This window comes from Dendrobates tinctorius, unplaced genomic scaffold (assembly GCF_039654945.1).
Source record: "Dendrobates tinctorius isolate UK_male_01 unplaced genomic scaffold, ASM3965494v1 ptg000211l, whole genome shotgun sequence".
NCBI lineage: Eukaryota > Metazoa > Chordata > Amphibia > Anura > Dendrobatidae > Dendrobates > Dendrobates tinctorius.
In genome coordinates this window covers 31,374,835-31,395,243 of record NW_027361878.1, presented here as the reverse complement: position 1 = coordinate 31,395,243, position 20,409 = coordinate 31,374,835, and the positions used below count along the sequence as shown (strand labels likewise).

Below are 20,409 nucleotides of genomic sequence, written 5' to 3'. Positions count from 1 at the left end.
ACATAATACCAGAGCGCCCTCATAAGCAGTCAGAGAGTACACATAATACCAGAGCACCCCCTTAAGCAGTCAGGGAGTACACATAATACCAGAGCTCCCCCACAAGCAGTCAGGGAGTACACATAATACCAGAGCGCCCTCATAAGCAGTCAGGGAGTACACATAATACCAGAGCACCCCCTTAAGCAGTCAGGGAGTACACATAATACCAGAGCTCCCCCACAAGCAGTCAGGGAGTACACATAACAATACCAGAGTGCCCCCATAAGCATTCAGGGAGTACACATAATACCAGAGCGCCCTCATAAGCAGTCAGGGAGTACACATAATACCAGAGCTCCCCCACAAGCAGTCAGGGAGTACACATAACAATACCAGAGTGCCCCCATAAGCATTCAGGGAGTACACATAATACCAGAGTGCCCCCATAAGCAGTCAGGGAGTACACATAATACCAGAGCACCCCCTTAAGCAGTCAGGGAGTACACATAATACCAGAGCTCCCCCACAAGCAGTCAGGGAGTACACATAACAATACCAGAGTGCCCCCATAAGCAGTCAGGGAGTACACATAATTCCAGAGCACCCCCTTAAGCAGTCAGGGAGTACACATAATACCAGAGCGCCCCCTTAAGCAGTCAGGGAGTACACATAATACCAGAGCGCCCTCATAAGCAGTCAGAGAGTACACATAACAATACCAGAGCGCCCCCATAAGCAGTCAGGGAGTACACATAATACCAGAGCGCCCCCATAAGCAGTCAGAGAGTTCACATAATACCAGAGCGCCCCCATAAGCAGTCAGGGAGTACACATAATACCAGAGCACCTCCATAAGCAGTCAGGGAGTACACATAATACCAGAGCGCCCCCATAAGCAGTCAGGGAGTACACATAATACCAGAGCGCCCCCATAAGCAGTCAGGGAGTACACATAATACCAGAGCGCCCCCATAAGCAGTCAGGGAGTACACATAATACCAGAGCGCCCCCATAAGCAGTCAGGGAGTACACATACACTGCACTAATGTAATCCACACTACAAATATCAGACATTAGGGAATAACACAAGTCACAACACAGACAGGAGTGAGGGCCTGACCCCAGGAGCTACAGGCTGAGAACATGGCTAAAGAGCCGTCACTAGACACCTGTACAGCTGTATAGTGAGGCCCAGACTTCATAGTGAAGGGACAGGAGTGATAAGTGGGGAAAGCAGCGCTCTGTGTGTAGAGCCGGACTGCCCCCATCACTACAGTAGAACTACAGAGCCTGGCTCCTCCCTCACACGTGACTGGTCACATGGTGATGACATCATCACAGGTCCTTTCCCCCTTCCCTCTTTCACCTGCCATGTCTGAGGCTCACGCTGCAGTGTCCGCCTCGGGGCTGTGCGCGTTGTCCGTGCTCTGCTGCCTCACCCTGGCGTGTTCTTACGTGGGCAGCTTGTATGTGTGGAAGAGCGAGCTGTCCAGGTAGAGTAGCGGGTCCGGCGGAGGGAGCCGCATCCCCGGCTGCAGCACCTGCTGTGTGTGACACCTGTCTGTTTCCTGTCCCCAGAGATCACCCTGCGGTCATTAAGAGGAGGTTCACCAGTGTGCTCGTCGTGTCCTCCCTGTCCCCTCTGTTTCTATGGGTTTGGAAAGAGTTAACAGGCTTCAAGGTAAATACCATAGTGTGTGGTGACCGCCTCTGCCGTGCGCCCCGCGGGAGGTCCGTCAGCGCCTCTGCCGTGCGCCCCGCGGGAGGTCCGTCAGCGCCTCTGCCGTGCGCCCCGCGGGAGGTCCGTCAGCGCCTCTGCCGTGCGCCCCGCGGGAGGTCCGTCAGCGCCTCTGCCGTGCGCCCCGCGGGAGGTCCGTCAGCGCCTCTGCCGTGCGCCCCGCGGGAGGTCCGTCAGCGCCTCTGCCGTGCGCCCCGCGGGAGGTCCGTCAGCGCCTCTGCCGTGCGCCCCGCGGGAGGTCCGTCAGCGCCTCTGCCGTGCGCCCCGCGGGAGGTCCGTCAGCGCCTCTGCCGTGCGCCCCGCGGGAGGTCCGTCAGCGCCTCTGCCGTGCGCCCCGCCGGAGGTCCGTCAGCGCCTCTGCCGTGCGCCCCGCGGGAGGTCCGTCAGCGCCTCTGCCGTGCGCCCCGCGGGAGGTCCGTCAGCGCCTCTGCCGTGCGCCCCGCGGGAGGTCCGTCAGCGCCTCTGCCGTGCGCCCCGCGGGAGGTCCGTCAGCGCCTCTGCCGTGCGCCCCGCGGGAGGTCCGTCAGCGCCTCTGCCGTGCGCCCCGCGGGAGGTCCGTCAGCGCCTCTGCCGTGCGCCCCGCCGGAGGTCCGTCAGCGCCTCTGCCGTGCGCCCCGCCGGAGGTCCGTCAGCGCCTCTGCCGTGCGCCCCGCCGGAGGTCCGTCAGCGCCTCTGCCGTGCGCCCCGCCGGAGGTCCGTCAGCGCCTCTGCCGTGCGCCCCGCCGGAGGTCCGTCAGCGCCTCTGCCGTGCGCCCCGCCGGAGGTCCGTCAGCGCCTCTGCCGTGCGCCCCGCCGGAGGTCCGTCAGCGCCTCTGGCGTGCGCCCCGCGGGAGGTCCGTCAGCGCCTCTGGCGTGCGCCCCGCGGGAGGTCCGTCAGCGCCTCTGGCGTGCGCCCCGCGGGAGGTCCGTCAGCGCCTCTGGCGTGCGCCCCGCGGTAGGTCCGTCAGCGCCTCTGCCGTGCGCCCCGCGGTAGGTCCGTCAGCGCCTCTGCCGTGCGCCCCGCGGTAGGTCCGTCAGCGCCTCTGCCGTGCGCCCCGCCGGAGGTCCGTCAGCGCCTCTGCCGTGCGCCCCGCCGGAGGTCCGTCAGCGCCTCTGCCGTGCGCCCCGCCGGAGGTCCGTCAGCGCCTCTGCCGTGCGCCCCGCCTGCCCCAGCGGAGCGCCGCCTCTGCCGCCGTCACCTCTTCTGCTGCCTGCCCCGCCGGAGCACCTTCCAGTACCACGTCTGTTGTCTGTCATGCTGCAGCGCGCCGTCACCCCCTTGACGGTCTATTCTGCTCAAGTGCAGAAGTGTAAAGATTGCAGACACTGTATGTTTGCAGCAACAGCCTTTTGTCTGTGATATTTCATCTTCCTACAGGGTTTTTTCTTCTTTTGCAACTATTTTGGGATTTTTTTTTTTTTTTTGCCCCTTCCAAGAAATTGCTCCACTTTCTCCTACATTAGAAACTCAGCGTGTGCAATTCTGTGTTCTCTCTAGACGGAGGCAGCCATACTTCCTCTCATGGGTTTCCGCTTAGACGGGATCTTCACAGCAACCTTGTTACCGCTGCTCCTTACCATGGTAAGACTCACGGCACTGGCAGCCGCACGCTTCATTTTCATGTGGCATTTATCACCTTTTCTTGTCTTCAAATGCAGATTTTGTTCCTTGGCCCTCTGGTCCAGCTGGCTCTGGATTGCCCGTGGGGTTTTCTTGATGGCTTGAAAGTTGCTTTTGGTAAGTATTTCTGAGTGCGACCATGGCACTAATGTAGGGACACTCTGTATGGCACTTTCATCCTGGGTCTTTTTTTTTTCTTCTTTTCCTTGCTTGCAACCTGCAGATCCCTGTTTCTGGATGCTCTGTTTCACTGACATGCGATGGCTTCGTAACCAGGTGATTGCGCCTCTTACAGAGGAGTTGGTCTTTAGAGCCTGCATGTTGCCCATGTTGGTACCATGTACTAGTCCAGGCACGGCTATTTTTACGTGTCCACTCTTTTTTGGCATTGGTAAGTATTGCATTATATAAATGTAGTTTCCATTTACATATCTTTCTGTTGCAAATTTTCAGATTTGTCCCACAACACACACGTTACATTGAATTACCCCTTCACCCCCAAGGGTGGTTTGCACGTTCATGACCGGGCCAATTTTTACAATTCTGACCACTGTCCCTTTATGAGGTAATAACTCTGGAACACTTCCATGGATCCCGGTGATTCTGTCATTGTTTTCTCGTGACATATTGTACTTCATGTTAGTGGTAAAATTTCATTCATATAACTTGCGTTTATTTGTGAAAAAAAATGGAAATTTGGCAAAAATTTAGAAAATTTTGCAATTTTCCAATTTTGAATTTTTATGCCCTTAAATTACAGAGATATGGCACACAAAAAAGTTGATAAGTAACATTTCCCACATGTTTACTTTACATCAGCACAATTTTGGAACCAAAATTTTTTTTTTTTGTTAGGAAGTTATAAGGGTTAAAAGTTGACCAGCGATTTCTCATTTTTACAACACCATTTTATTTATAGGGACCACATCACATTTGAAGTCACTGAGGGGTCTATATGATAGAAAATACCCAAAAGTGACACCATTCTGAAAACTGCACCCTTCAAGGTGCTCAAAACCACATTCAAGAAGTTTATTAACCCTTTAGGTGCTTCACAGGAATTTTTTGAATGTTTAAAAAAAAAAATGAACATTTAACTTTTTCACACAAAAATTAATTCAGGTCCAATTTTTTTTATTTTACCAAGGGTAACAGGAGTAATTGGACTGGAAAACTTATTGTGCAATTTGTCCTGAGTACGCTGATACCTGATTTGTGGGGGGAACCACTGTTTCGGCGCATGGCAGAGCTCAGAAGTGAAGGAGCGCCGTTTGACTTTTTCAATGCAAAATTGGCTGGAATTCAGATGGGATGCCATGTCACGTTTGGAGAGCCCCGGATGTACCTAAACAGTGGAAACCCCCTACAAGTGACCCCATTTTGGAAACTAGACCCCTTAAGGAACTTATCTAGATGTGTGGTGAGAGCTTTGAACCCCAAAGGGCTTCACAGAAGTTAATAACGCCCGGGCGTGAAAATAAAAAAATCATATTTTTTTTCCACAAAAATGATGTGTTTGCCCCCAATTTTTTTTTCCTAAGGGTAACAGGAGAAATTGGACCCCAAAAGTTGGTTTGCAATTTGTCCTGAGTAGGCTGATACCCCATATGTGGGGTAATTTTATTATTTTTCCCTAACTAAGGGGGTGATAACGGGGGGTTTGATTTACTATTTATGGCGGTTTTTATGTTTGGCAGCTGTCACACGCTAAAAGATGCTTTTTATTGTAAAAATAGTTTTTGCATCACCACATATTGAGAGCTATAATTTTTCCGTATTTTGACCCACAGAGTCATGTGAGATCTTATTTTTTGAGGGACAAGTTGACGTTTTTATTGGTACCATTTTTGGGCAAGTGACAATTTTTGATCGCTTTTTATTCTGTTTTTTTGGACGCAGAATGAACAAAAACCAGCGTTTCAAGAATTTCTTTTTTGGGTGCGTTTACACCGTTCTGCCTGCCGTAAAATTGATATGGCGGTTTTATTCTTCGGGTCAGTACGATTACAGCGATACCTCATTTATGTCATTTTTTATGTTTTGGCGCTTTTAGGCTATGTGCACACGCTGCGGTTCCGGCCGCTGCGGACCCGCAGCAGTACAGTACCATGATTCCCTATGGGAATCAAAAAATGCAATGCAGACGGTGCGTAATTTTCCGCGCGGATTATCTGAGGTTTTCAATCCGCAGAAAGAATTGACATGTCAATTCTTTCTGCGGATTCCGCTGCGGTTTGCCATCTCCTCCATTGAGGAGATGAAAAACCGCAGAGCAATCCGCAGGTAAAACCGCAGGTATTTTGACCTGCGGATTTTACAAAATCCGCACCTAATCCGCAGCATGTGCACACAGCCTTATGCATTAAAAACAATTTTATATAAAAAAAATAATTATTTTTGCATCGCTTTATTCTGCGAGCTATAACTTTTTTATTTTTTTGCTGATGACGCTGTATGGCAGCTCGTTTTTTGCTGGACAAGATGACGTTTTCAGCGGTACCATGGTTATTTATATCAGTCTTTTTGATTGCGCGTTATTGCACTTTTTGTTCGGCGGTATGATAATAAAGCATTATTTTTTGCTTTGTTTTTTATCTTTATTCTTTAAGGGGTTTCGCTAAAGGGGTTAACTAATGGGACAGTTTTATAGGGCGGGTCGTTATGGACGCGGCAATACTAAATATGTGTACTTTTATTTTTTTTTTATTTCCAAAAAATGAATTTATTGGGGAATTTTTTTTTTTTTTAATTTATTTAGCGTATTTTTTTTTTATAAATTATTTTTACACTTCGCTGATCTGTCACATCACAGATCGCTGTGACAGATCAGCGATCTGTCACAGGCACTGCTGCAGACTTCCTCATGCCTCTGCTTTGCAGGCACTGAGGAAGCTGGCTCCCTGCAGGCCCCCACCGCCATTTTGGATTCGGGGACCTGCAGGGAAGGAGGCCCCCGCAGCAGCGCTGCACATTGCACTGCTGCGGGGTCTCAGGGAAGCACAGAGGGAGCCCCCTCCCTGCCGATGCTTCCCTAAACCCCCGGTACACTGCGATCGTGTTTGATCGCGGTGTGCAAGGGGTTAACATGTCGGGGCGGTCCGTGACCGCCCCTCACACATAGTGCCGGGTGTCAGCTGTGATAATCAGCTGACACCTGGCCGCGATCAGCGGCGCTCACCACGTGAGCGCCGCTGATCGCAATGACGTACTATCCTGTCCATAGGCATAGGGGCCCGGGTCCCATGGACGGGATAGTACGTCAGCTGGCAGAAAGGGGTTAAATGGCATCTGTCTGTAGGAGAAACCCTCCTAAGCCGTCTATATGGGCATGTAGGTCATAAAAAGTTGGACAAAATGATACCCCGATATCTGCGGCCTGATGTCTTATTCCAGAGAATTCAACATTCTAGTCCATATGTAGATGAGCTGTTAAGATCTATGTGCTGGATGTAGATCTCCCTGAGAATCTGCCTCCACACATTATTTTACATGAAAGGAGCGTTACCAGTGTGAGACATGTAATGACTGGCAGTCTGCTCTCCTGATATACATGTCTCACACTGGTAACACACTGCCTTTCATTTAACATAAGCTCTGTAGTCAGATCAGGGACATCTAAGTCCGGCCCATAGATCTTAACAGCTCATTTACATATTCTAGCAAAATCCATGCTTTTCTTAAGACATCAGATCGCAGACATCATGATATCATTTTACCCAACTTTCTATGACCTACATGTCCATACAGATGGCTTAGGAGGGTTGATCCTACTGATGTAGTCTTTAAAAAGAATACCTAAGCTATTTTTTTTTTTTTTTTATTTTATCCAGAATGGTAAGTTATGAAACTTTCCAAATATCTTCATTAAGGAATTTGTTTTTATTTCTGTTTAACAAAACAAAAAAAACACCTGTAAATGGCAGCTTTTTCCTCAGTCTCTTTGCCTGCCTTCAGCTACATTGCTATCAGAACGTATTCCTTTGGAGTACAGATGATGGCAGTGATGAGTATTGCCTTACTCCTGAGTGTTCTGCTTATCAGAACGATCTCCTGCAGCAGCCTCAGGGACTGAGCATATTTTTCGATTGCGCCGATATCACTTGGTTAGCACCCGAGCATTCTAGGATATCGCCTTATCCAAGCACGTTCGCTCATCACTAGTGCTGTCCCATCACTGCCATCATCTGTACTCCAAATGCGTGCGCTCTGATATTAATGCAAATAGACTGGCCAAAATCCGGGGTTTAGAAGCAACTTGCATGTTTTTTGGGGTTTTTTTTTTTTTTTTACTGGAATGAAGACAAATCCCCTAATAAAATAATTTGCAAGGTTTTATAATTTTTTCTGTTTTCTCCCCCAATGTGGACCTGTGCACTAGTATTGGTCTATGTGCAGTCTGTTACACAAACGAATCAAACATACATTTGTCTGAATTTAGGCTCGGGGTAAGTTCAGGCAATTATTTTTACAGTCTGTGTGCAGCCAATATTATCCCATTATTATCTTAGTTCTGCATAATATAAAAACCTCCGCCGAGAATGATGATGCAATTTAAAACCTTGACCGAGAACTTAGGCTACGTTCCCACGATGAGTTTTGGGTGGTTTTTTTTTTTTTTTTTTTTATACAATGCTTCTTTTTGAAAAGAAGGCGCGTAATCTATTTTACTTAAAGGGAACCTGTCACCTCGTTTTTCCGCTATCAGCTGCGGCCACTTCCTTTTGGGGCTTATCTACAGCATTCTAGAATGCTGTAGATAAGCCCCTGATCTAACCTGGAAGATAAGAAAAACAAGTTTTTTTATACTCACCCGGGGGCGGTCCGATCCGATGGGTATCGCAGGTCCGGGGCCGGCGCCTTCCATCTTCTAGAGATGTCGTCATCCTCCTTGTTTCGTGTCACGGCTCCTGCGCAGGCGTAAATCCCTGCCCTGTTGAGGGCAGATCAAAGTACTGCAGTGCGCAGGCGCCGGGAAAGGTCAGAGAGGCCCAGCGCCTGCGCACTACAGGAATATGCTCGGCCCACAACAGGGCAGATCAGTACACCTGCGCAGGAGCCACGACACGAAACAAGGAGGATGATGACATTGCACGAAGATGGAAGGCCCCAGACCTGCGACATCCATCGGACCGGACCGGCCCCGGGTGAGTATAATAAAACTTGTTTTTCTTGTCTTCCAGATTAGATCAGGGGCTTATCTACAGCATTATAGAATGCTGTAGATAAGCCCCAAAAGGAAGTGGCCGCAGCTTATAGCGGAAAAACGAGGTGACAGGTTCCCTTTAAGGCTAAGTGCACACGTACCGGAACTCTCGCGGAAATTACCACGAGAATTCCGGAATTCCAGTCCGCGGGAAAATCGCATTTTAAATTCCCGCGATTTTCCCGCGGAAAAACTAGCATTTTGCAAGCGTAATTAGCTTGCAAAATGCTAGCGTTCTCCAAGCGATCTGTAGCATCGCTTGGAGAACTGATTGACAGGTTGGTCACACTCGTCAAACATAGTGTTTGACAAGTGTGACCAACTTTTTACTACTGAGGCCGCCTATGCGGCATCAATTGTAAAAGATAGAATGTAAAAAAAAAAAAAAAAATTGTGTTATTCTTACCCTTTGCGAAAATGCCCGCGATGACGTCAGTTCTCGCGGGATCGCGACGTCTCGCGGTAATTCGCGATGACCGCGAGACTTCGCGATCCCGCGGGAACGGACGCCATTGTGGGCATTTTCGCAAAGGACTACTGGGAACGAGAGCGTGAAGAGAAGCAGGAAGACTGCGCGGGACGTCGGAAGGTAAGAATAACAATATTTTTTATTTTAAATTCTATTTTTTACAGGGATATGGTACCCAAAGCCCGGAGGACAGTCTCCTCTCCTCCGGACCGTGGGTACCATCCGCAAATGTTCTGCTTACTTTCCGCATGGTGTGCACAGCCACTTGCGGGAAGTAAGCGGAACAATGCATTCCTATGGGTGCGGGATCGCCGCGATTCCGCAAATTAATGAGCATGCTGCGGTTTTTACCGCGAAGCGATTCCGCCGCGGTAAAAACCGCAGCATTAGTACAGCATTGCGGAATCCCATAGGCATGCATGGGATGCTTATTTTTCGCGTTTTCGCGGCAAAATCGCGCGGTTAAAACCGCCGCAGAAACGCGAAAAAAACGCCACGTGTGAACGCAGCCTAATGGGTGCAGAAAATCTGCAATATCAAAAGCTCATCGTGGGAACGCGGCCTAACAGGTGTTTGCACGGACTTCTGTGAACACTTTCTTGGGTACGTTTAGGAGAGTACACTTGCTCTGCTTCATTCTTAGATATATAATTACTAATTTTATTTTATTTATTTTTTTCAGCTCATTTTCACCATGTCATTGAACAGCTGAGGTTTCGGCAAGGTACCGTCCTGAGCATATTTCTGTCTGCCGGTATGTAATGTGCCATTTTCAGACTATGAATAGAATTTTATTTTTAGCATTTTGTCTTTTTTTTTTTTTGTTTCTTTGTTTAATTTGCACAATTGAGGCCATTTTATTTTTCTTGTAGCTTTTCAGTTTTCATACACTGCAGTGTTTGGAGCATACACCGCATTTATCTTCATAAGAACAGGTGAGAACGTGTGGCGTTTAGTCCTGATACAGACTTTGTTTCATTGCCATTTTTTAAAATATTATCCCACAAGTAGTATTGGATTAAAAAACAAACAAATAGAAATGTAAAAACTTTCCGTTATGCTTTTCTTTTAAGCTATGTTCACATAAGGTCAGGAAACCAAGATGGAAACTCTTGATTTGCCAGACACGCGCCACCGTATCAGCGCTGTTGACAGTAAGGTTATGAAATTAAAAACTTGCAGCGAGTTAGTTCATTTTATTTTTTTTTTTTTTTTTTCTCCTGTTTTTTTTTTTTCCTTGGGAACATGTTCTAAAATATTTGCATTTTGGGAAGAATATTTGAGTGATTGGCAATAGTCTTTGTCCACTTTCACCCGGGAGCATGACATGAAGACCACATCTAATAATTGTCATTCGGTCACTTTGCAGCTTGGAAAACGAGGCCGGAGTGGGTCACACCGTGGCTTTGGCCATGACACAGGTCATGTAGCTAAAGAGCACTTTGTGCCACTTCTACATCCCCTCATAATGTGAATGTAATGGAGGTTGTATTGCAAACCGCAAGGTGCTGTGACCTTGACAAGCAAATCACAAAAATTCAGACCGTTAGATTTGTTTTTGTGTCTTTGTATTCTCACTGCAATGCAATCACATTCACTTGTATTACTCTGCAAAGTCGTAGCAGCAGCACATTGCAATCTTTGGCCTGGCAACCAACATTGCAGCCAAAGCTGCTGCATAGCCATACCCCAGTGGTATATGCACACAGTGGTGTTTTTTTAGGTGGTTTTAGAACAGAAATTGAGCAGAAACTCCCCAAATCCTTTTAACCCCTTTAACCTCCTGGGTGGTTTGCATGTTAATGACCGGGCCAATTTTTACAATTCTGACCACTGTCCCTTTATGAGGTAATAACTCTGGAACGTTTCTCTGGATCCCGGCGGTGATTCTGTCATAGTTTTCTCGCGACATATTGTACTTCATGTTAGTGGTAACATTCATTCATATAACTTGCGTTTATTTGTGGAAAAAAAAAAAACCAAAAAACGGAAGTTTTGGGAAAACTTTGAAAATTTCGCAATTTTCCAACTTTGCATTTTCATGTCCTTAAAACAGTGAAATATGTCACACAAAATAGCTAATAAATACCATTTCCCACATGTTTACTTTACATCAGCACAATTTTGGAACCAAAATTTTTTTTTTTTTTATAGGAAGTTATAAGGGTTAAAAGTTGACCAGCGATTTCTCATTTTTACAACACTATTTTCTTTTAGGGACCACATCACATTTGATGTCACTTTGGGGGGTCTATATGATAGAAAATGCCCAAAAGTGACATCATTCTAAAAACTGCACCCCTGAACGTGCTCAAAACCACATTCAAGAAGTTTATTAATCCTTCAGGTGCTTCACAGGAATTTTTGGAATGATTAAAAAAAATGAACATTTAACTTTTTTTTCACAAAAAAATTTACTTCTGATCCAGATTGTTTTATTTTTACCAAGGGTAACAGGAGAAATTGGACTGCAAAAGTTATTGTGCAATTTGTCCTGAGTACGCTGATACCCCATATGTGCATGTAAACCACTGTTTGGGCGCACGGCAGAGCTCGGAAGGGAAGGAGCGCCTTTGACTTTTTCATCGCAAAATTGGCTGAAATTGAAATTGGACGCCATGTCACGTTTGGAGAGCCCCAGATGTGCCTAAACCATGGAACCCCCCCCCCCCCCAATTCTGACTCCAACTGTGACCCCAACACGCCCCAACCCTAACCCTAATGGGAAAATGGAAATAAATACACTGTTCAAAAAAATAAAGGGAACACTAAAATACCACATCCTAGACGTCACTGAATGAAATATTCCAGTTGCACATCTTTATTCATTACATAGTGGAATGCATTGAGAACAATAAATCATAAAAATGATCAATGTAAATCCAAATTAATATCCCATGGAGGTCTGAATTTGGAATGATACTCAATCAAAGTGGAAAATCAAATTACAGATTGATCCAACTTCAATGGAAATGCCTCAAGACAAGGAAAAGATGCTCAGTATTGTGTGTGGCCTCCACGTCCCTCTCAGTATTGTGTGTGGCCTCCATGTACCTGTATGACCTCCCTACAATGCCTGGGCATGGTCCTGATGAGGCGGCAGATGTTCTCTTGAGGGATCTCCTCCCAGACCTAGCCTAAAGCATCCGCCAACTCCTGGACAGTCTGTGGTGCAATGTGATGGAGTGAGACATGATGTTCCAGATGTGCTCAATCGGATTCAGGTCTGGGGAATGGGCAGGCCAGTCCATAGCTTCAATGCCTTCATCTTGCAGGAACTGCTGACACACTCCAGCCACATGAGGTCTGGCATTGTACTGCATTAGGAGGAACCCAGGGCCAACCGCACCAGTATATGGTCTCACAAGGGGTCTGAGGATTTCATCTCGGTACCTAATGGCAGTCAGGCTACCTCTGGCGAGCACATGGAAGGCTGTGCAGCCCTCCAAAGAAATGCCACCCCATAAAATTACTGACCCACTGCCAAATCGGTCATGCTGAAGGATGTTGCAGGCAGCAGATCGCTCTCCACGGCGTCTCCAGACTGTCACATCTGTCACATGTGCTCAGTGTGAACCTGCTTTCATCTGTGAAGAGCACAGGGCGCCAGTGGCGAATTTGCCAATCCTGGTGTTCTGTTGTAAATGCCAAGCGTCCTGCACGGTGTTGGGCTGTGAGCACAAGCCCCATCTGTGGACGTCGGTTTCTAACCGTTTGTGCAGACACATGCACATTTGTGGCCTGCTTGAGGTAATTTTGCAGGGCTCTGGCAGTGCTCCTCCTGTTCCTCCTTGCACAAAGGCGGAGGTAGCGGTCCTGCTGGTGGGTTGTTGCCCTCCTACAGCCCCCTCCACGTCTCCTGGTGTACTAGCCTGTCTCCTGGTAGCGCCTCCAGCCTCTGGACACTACGCTGACAGACACAGCAAACCTTCTTGCCACAGCTTGCATTGATATGCCATCCTGGATGAGCTGCACTACCTGAGCCACTTGTGTGGGTTGTAGAGTCCGTCTCATGCTACCACGAGTGTGAAAGCACAACCAACATTCAAGTGACCAAAACATCAGCCAGAAAGCATTGGTACTGAGATGTGGTCTGTGGTCCCCACCTGCAGAACCACTCCTTTATTAAGGGTGTCTTGATAATTGACAATTATTTCCATCTGTTGTCTATTCCATTTGCGCAACAGCATCTGAAATTGATTGTCAATCAGTGTTGCTTCCTAAGTGGACAGTTTGATTTCACAGAAGTTTGATTTACTTGGAGTTATATTCTGTTTAAGTGTTCCCTTTATTTTTTTTGAGCAGTGTACATTTTTTTTATTTTATTTTTCTCTAGCTAATGGGGTGATAACAGGGGGTTTGATTTATTTTATGGCGGGTTTTTATGTTTGGCAGCTGTCACACGCTAAAAGACGCTTTTTATTGCAAAAAATTAGTTTTTGCATCACCACATTTTGAGAGCTATAATTTTTCCATATTTTGCTCAGTCATGTGAGGTCTTATTTCTTGCGGGACGAGTTGACGTTTTTATTGGTACCATTTTCGGGCACGTGACATTTTGTGATCGCTTTTTATTCAGATTTTAGGGATTCAGAATGAACAAAAACCAGCAGTTCATGAATTTCTTTTGGGGGGTGCGTTTACACCGTTCCGCATGCGGTAAAATTGATAAAGCGGTTTTATTCTTTGGGTCAGTACGATTACAGCGATACCTCATTTATATAATTTTTTGTAATGTTTTGGTGCTTTTATATAATAAAAACTTTTATATAAAAAATTATTTTTGCATCGCTGTATTCTGCCAGCTATAACTTTTTTTTTTATTTTTTAGCTGATGATGCTGTATGGCATCTCGTTTTTTGTGGGACAAGATGACGTTTTCAGCGGTACCATGTTTATTTATATCCGTTGTTTTGATCGCGTGTTATTCCACTTTTTGTTCGGCGGTGTGATGATAAAGCATTGTCGTTTTTTTTTGGGGGGGGGGGGGGGCTTTTTTTTTTTTTTTCTTTAAATGGTTTTCACTAATGGGGTTAACTAGTGGTACATTATAGGTTGGGTCGTTACGGACGTGGGGATACCAAATATGTGATTTATTGTTAGAATAAATATTGATTTTTTTTTTTTTTTTAATATTTACAATTATTTTAAAAGATTTTTTTTTATTTAATTCTTACTTTTACACTTTGTCCCACTATGGGACACTCATTTTGTGCAAGCTGATCGCTTATGTAGCATGCAGATCTGCATGCTATAGAAGCTGTCAGCACTGCAGCTTCTGCGCACTGACAGCAGAAGTCTCTCAGGCCTGGAGACCTGGATGTCATCATGACGTCATCCGGTCTCCATGTCAGCGATTGGGACCCCGCGACATGCCATGGGGTCTCCGATCCAAAGGCAGAGGTGCTGTCACGCTGACAACCCCTCTGCCTGCTCCTGAAACACTGCGATCATGTTTGATCACAGTGTGCCGGGGGTAAAAGTGCCGGGAGCGGTCCGTGACCGCTCCTGGCACTTCGCAGCCAGGTGTCAGCTGATTCTCACAGCTGACACCTGGCTCCCACAACTGATACCTGGCACTATCAGTCGCGCTCCCCCCATGAGCGCGGTTGATCGATGACGACGTACTATCCCGTCCATGGGAATTAAGTCCCAGGGCACATGGACGGGATAGTACGTCATCTGGCAGAACCCCTTTAAAAAAGAAAAAAAAAATTAGAGGTTGTGCTCATTTTCTGAAAACTTTGCAAAAATACTGTCTGCACATACGGTAGCTTTAAGATGCATGTGAATTGTGAGTTGCCTATAGTCAGGCTGCAATTTAGTGGTGTGTTTTGTTTTTGTTTTGTTTGTTTTTTTCAGGCTATTCACAGCTTTAAAATATTATATATATTACTGTCAAATTTAATCTCTCTTTTCTAAAAGACAGGAGTTATCACTTTCAGTCAAAAGATTTTGGTCTTGATTAATGTTGTGAAGTTTTCCAGGGGTCAGACTCTTTTAAAATCCATGGCCCAGATGAAAATGGCCAAATGCTTGTTTGTTTCCAGAATAGTCTTTGTAACTTTCCGGGCAGCTGTACATATAAATCATGGAGGGTTTTACATCAGACGTACTACTATGCCAATGTCAGTATCACCCGCTTTGATGAGGGCTCCGGCGGTGAGCCCACCTCAAAGACTGGACATGTCAGCTGTTTTAAACAGCTGACATGTCCCTGTAATAGCTGTAGGTGGAATTGCGGTCCACCCGCGGCTATTAACTAGTTAAATGCTGCTGTCAAACTCTGACAGTGGCATTTAACAAGCGCATCCGGCCGGAAATACGCACACTGGATGACCTGCGTCACGTGATGGCGGGTCACCAATGTGTCGGCATAACAACCAAAAGTCTCCTTGAGACCTCTATGGTTGTTGATGCTGGATTGCTGTGAGCACCACCCTGTGGTCGGCGTTGATAGCAATGCAGTAGATCTGCTACATATAGGCGATATGTAGCAGAGCCGATCAAGTTGTGGCAGCTTCTAGCCTCCTATGGAGACTATTGAAGCATGCCAATAGTTAAAGAAAAATGTTTTTGTTTTTAAAAATATGAAAAAAATGCAAAATATCTAAAAGTTCAATTCACCCCTCCTTTTGCCCCATTCAAAATAAAACTAAAATCAAACCTACAGATATTTGATATCACCGCGTTTAGAATCGCCTGATCTATCAATAAAAGGAATTAACCTGATTGCTAAATGGCGTAGCGAGAAAAAAATCAAAACGCCAGAATTACGTTTTTTTGGTCGCTGCGACATTGCATTAAAAGGCAATAACAGGTGATCAAAAGATCGTATCTACACCAAAATGGTATCATTAAAAAGTCAGCTTGGCGCGCAAAAAAATAAGCCCTCGCTTGACCCAAGATCACAAAAAATAGAGATGCTAACGGGTCTCTGAAAATGGCGCAATTTGTATTATTTTTTTTTTTAGCAAACTTTGCAATTTTTTTTCACCCCTTAGGCCTGTTTCACATTTCAGTTTTTTTACTTCAGTCAAAATCCGCCAGGTTGTGAAAAAACGGATCTGTCTCCGTTGTGGCACAAACAGATGCCACCGGATCCGTTTTTGGACTGATCCGCTTTAGCAGCTAGAGACTGAAATTTAAAGTCTGGAAGGAGAGAGAGCGAATATTTTGGGTTAAATTTCTGGCAAGGAAATTCTTCCGGGCATGCTCAGTGTAAAAACAAAAAACGGATCCGTTGCCGGATTCCGTCAAATAACGGTTGGCAACGGATCCGCCGCCCTATCCGCTGTTTTAACGCAGACAAAAAAACGTTTCATTGTCCGTCCACTTAAGACAGTGGACGCCAAAATTATGGCGGATCCGTCAAAAAACTGATCCAACGGATGACCATACGTCAAAGTCCGCTGCTAATGCATGTCAATGGGGAAAAAAACGGATCCATCAAAAAAAATGGCGGATCCTTTTTCTTTTGCAAAACGGCGCATCTTGACTGACGTCAAACAACTGAAGTGTGAAAGAGGCCTTAGATAAAAAAGAACCTAGACATGTTTGGTATCTATGAAATCATAATGACTTGGAGAATCTTAATGGAAGGTTAGATTTAGCATTTAGTGAACCTAGCAAAAAAGCCAAACAAACGAGTGTGGGATTGCATTTTTTTTTTTTTTTTTTTGCAATTTCACCGCACTTGGAATGTTTTTCCCGTTTTCTATTGCACGACATGGTAAAACCATTGGTATCATTCAAAAGTACAACTTGTCCCGCAAAAAATAAGCCATTACATGGCCATATTGACGGAAAAATATAAAAAAAGTTATGGCTCTGGAAAGAAGGGGAGCAAAAAACGAAAACGCAAAAGCGAAAAAAGCTCCTGTCATGAAGGGGTTAAAGATCTGTATAAACCTAACCAGTGTGCCCTTCCTCAAGGGCTCAGTCTGAGACAAGTCACGCTGGTTCCACACACTTGTTTCACAGTCAGAGTACGGACTGTCTGCCGGTCTACTGACCCAAATGTGACGGCCTCATCTATGTCTATGAGGATATTTATTTTGGATCAGAAGATCTGCAGCCGGGTCCATATTAGGACCTTGAAACACAGATGTGTAAAACCAGCCTTGGGGTATGTGCACATGACACGTCGTTCACAGCAATGTAAAAATGACCGCTGTGCACACGTTCAGTCTTATGTCACGTCTCTAACCGCTTCACAGTTCGGAATCCTACAAGTGGTTAAAGGGAATCTGTCACCAGTTTTTTTGCTATGTAATCCGAGAGCAGCATAATGTAGGGAAAGAGGCTCTGATTCTGGCAATGTATCATCTGCTACGCTCTATGCTGTTATTTTGATACAATCACCGTTTTCTCTGCTGCCGATCTAGCGCTGCTTTGAATTCGGAGCTCTGTGTAACTCCACTGATTGGCTGCTTTCTGTCAACATACAGTGTATAAAGCTGCCAATCAGTGAGGGGGGTGGGGTTACATAGATTAGAAGAACTCAGAGGCACAAAACAACTAGACTTGTAGTGATAATCTCCTGCTGATAAAACACTGATTTCATTGACACACAGCCTAGTAAGTGACACATCACTGTAATCAAGTTCTTTTTCTCTGCGTTATGCTGAATAGCAAGAAACCTAGTGACAGTTTTCCTTTAATCCAAAGTTTGCAAAAACCTATATGATGCTCTGTTGCATAACCATAAGCGTTGTGAGAATGATATAGAAGGTGTTTGACTTTATTTTTTCTTTTTGCACAGATTAGATCTTGCAATGACTGGCCCATCTTTTGTTTTTTGTTTTTCTAGGACACTTCATCGGACCCGTTCTGTGCCATTCATTCTGCAATTACATTGGATTCCCAGCCATTTTTACAGCTTTGGATCACCCGCAACGTGCAACTATTGTCTTCTTCTATGTGCTGGGGGTTGTCTTGTTTTTCCTGCTGCTTTATCCTATGACGGATCCCGTTCTGTACGGGGACATTCCCATCTGCTCCATACTGGACAAGCGCTCCACAGACCATCACTCTCTCTGTCTATGACCATAAACACGGTCTTTGAACTCCATGGCCGTGATGATGGCTGACAAAAAAAACAAAAAACGATAGGGGTCTATTTTGGTGAACATAGTTCATTTATTGGTAATATTTTTGCACCGAGCGAACGTACCTGATACCTGGCTGGCAGAACTTTTGTTATAGATATCGATCGGTTCCGGCAACTTTAAGAAGAACCGTTTTGTGCGAGACGTCTTTATATTATTTAAAGAGGAGCTCTTATTTTTGGAAGACACACTTCTCCCCCATAACAAGCAAAATACCGAACTTGCACATGTACTAACATTTCTAGGACTAGGTGTTTGTTTGCCACCAGATATCATATATTTTTGGATGTAAAGCTATTACATATTGCTCTATTTTTTTACATTAGATGTGGACCCAGCTGTAAAATGGTCACTTTTTTTTTTTTTTTTGGTGGTGGGGTAAAAAGGAAAACAGCAACAAAAATTTACACCACTGTTTCACTCTGGTTATTACAGGAGACCTCGTATCTACTTGACCTAAACTTCTAATAATGTCGGGAGTAAGTTTAATGAAGAAGAATGTTGACTTTTCTATTTTTATGCAAATATCTAAACGCTGCTACAGGATCTCGCAAACTGAAGGGAGAATGGCATTTTTAGCTCCACATTTGGTTGTAGACCTTGGAAACGGTGCAGCTGCTGCTACTAAATGTCTTTTTTAAGCCTATGTCTAGTGGAACTGCATTGACATAAAAGCAATATTCGGTTTTGTTTTTTTATGAAATTATCACTTTTATTACTTCATCCAAATATCTCAGCTTGGTGTCTCCTCATGCACGGTCTGTGCCATTAAAAGTGACGGCTTGGGGAGTGGGTACTTGCTGTGCTAAAAGCGTGCTCCTATCTGTGTAACGTGTAACGTGGAGCGGGGCGATAGCCAGGGGCTGGGGTACTTTTGTTCCACGCCCTGGCATGCTACATGAAAATGGTGTGTGTGTGTGTGTGTGTGTGTGTGTGTGTGTGTGTGTGTGTGTTACCTGGGTGGAACGCCTCTGCAGATTGGATGGTACCGCTATAGCTGGCTGGCCTGGACCAGATGTTACAGAACAAGTTGAGGGAGCCCAAAGTCCAACAATAAAAAATTTAAAAAAAAATATGCTGAACGATGTCCATCAGACAATAGGCACATTTCTTCAAGCCGGCATGGGCACTCCTGGTTATATTTAATACTTCATTTCTCTTGCACTTCACACTCTTACATCTTACATTAGATCACTGATTTTGTGACGCATCAGCGATATCGCTGTGTGTGACGGGGATCAGCGACCGGCCCCCCCTGCCGGGTATCGCTGATCGTGCAGGATCGTCCTGGGCCATTTTTTGATCGTTGGTCTCCCGCTGGCCAGCACGCATCGCTGCGTGCGGCAGCGAGAGATCAGCGACGCTGGATGCTGGTTTCCAATGTAAACAGCGGGTATCTAAGACGCGCAGCTCTTGGCTACCTGCTGTTTACATTGGAAACCAGCTTGCTCGCTGGTCCTGATCGCTGGAGGGGCTGTCTAACGATGTCCCAGTGATCCCATCAATGTCGGATCATTGGTGGGATCGCTGGGACAGCGTTATGTGTAACGGGGCCTTAAGGCCGGGGTCACACTGGCAAGGAATACGGCCAAGTGAGAGGCGCTAAAAGCACGCATTAGACACAGACCAATGATTCTCTCTGGGGTCCCTCGCACCAGCCGCATATTTCTCATCCGTATTCTACGCTCCGTGCCAATCACAGCATGCTGCGATTGTCAGCGTACTACGCCCATAATACGCCAATGCAAGTCTATGGGTGCACAAAAAATACGGATTACACACGGACCACACATGTGACTTGCGAGAAATACGCACCCGGTGTCTTTTAGCAAAGCCGGCAATTCAGTGCGCTATACAGTAAACTCACACTGACAGGTTTAATAAAGAAATGAAAGAATAGATATAGACACACAGAATATATATATATATATATATATATATACATTCTATGTGTCTATATCTATTTGGTTTGTGTTATAAACCCTGTCATAGGGCTCCATTATATGTCCATTTTGCAAGCCTGCGAGAAAATCTCGCCATACGGATTACATACGGATGCTGACATGCGCAAAATACGCGACCACACCTTGATTACGGATGACATACGGAGCACTATTTAGGGGCCATTCATCCGTATTACGCCTGTAAAATACTGACCGTATTTTGCGTTGGTTAGTGTGACCCCGGCCTAAGGGTTAGAAGTGCGATCTCAGTGTGATAAGATTAGACATTCTTTACACATCACACTTAAAAAGCCAACTCTAAAGCCCCCTTCTCACAGAATAGAGCCTTAACACTATGGCTGCT

The 20,409-nt window shown here is 45.7% G+C and overlaps 1 protein-coding gene across 1 annotated transcript; it reads left to right on the top strand.

Annotated features, from left to right (window-relative positions):
- Positions 1-1,254: 1,254 nt before the first annotated feature.
- On the top strand, positions 1,255-18,825 carry RCE1 (Ras converting CAAX endopeptidase 1). The gene is made up of 8 exons (XM_073554696.1): positions 1,255-1,475; positions 1,561-1,663; positions 3,198-3,281; positions 3,359-3,437; positions 3,544-3,711; positions 9,675-9,746; positions 9,865-9,927; positions 17,805-18,825. Exons 1-8 carry the CDS (start codon positions 1,303-1,305, stop codon positions 18,038-18,040), a joined length of 978 nt encoding a protein of 325 aa, XP_073410797.1. The 5' UTR covers positions 1,255-1,302; the 3' UTR covers positions 18,041-18,825.
- The last annotated feature ends 1,584 nt before the right edge of the window (positions 18,826-20,409 follow it).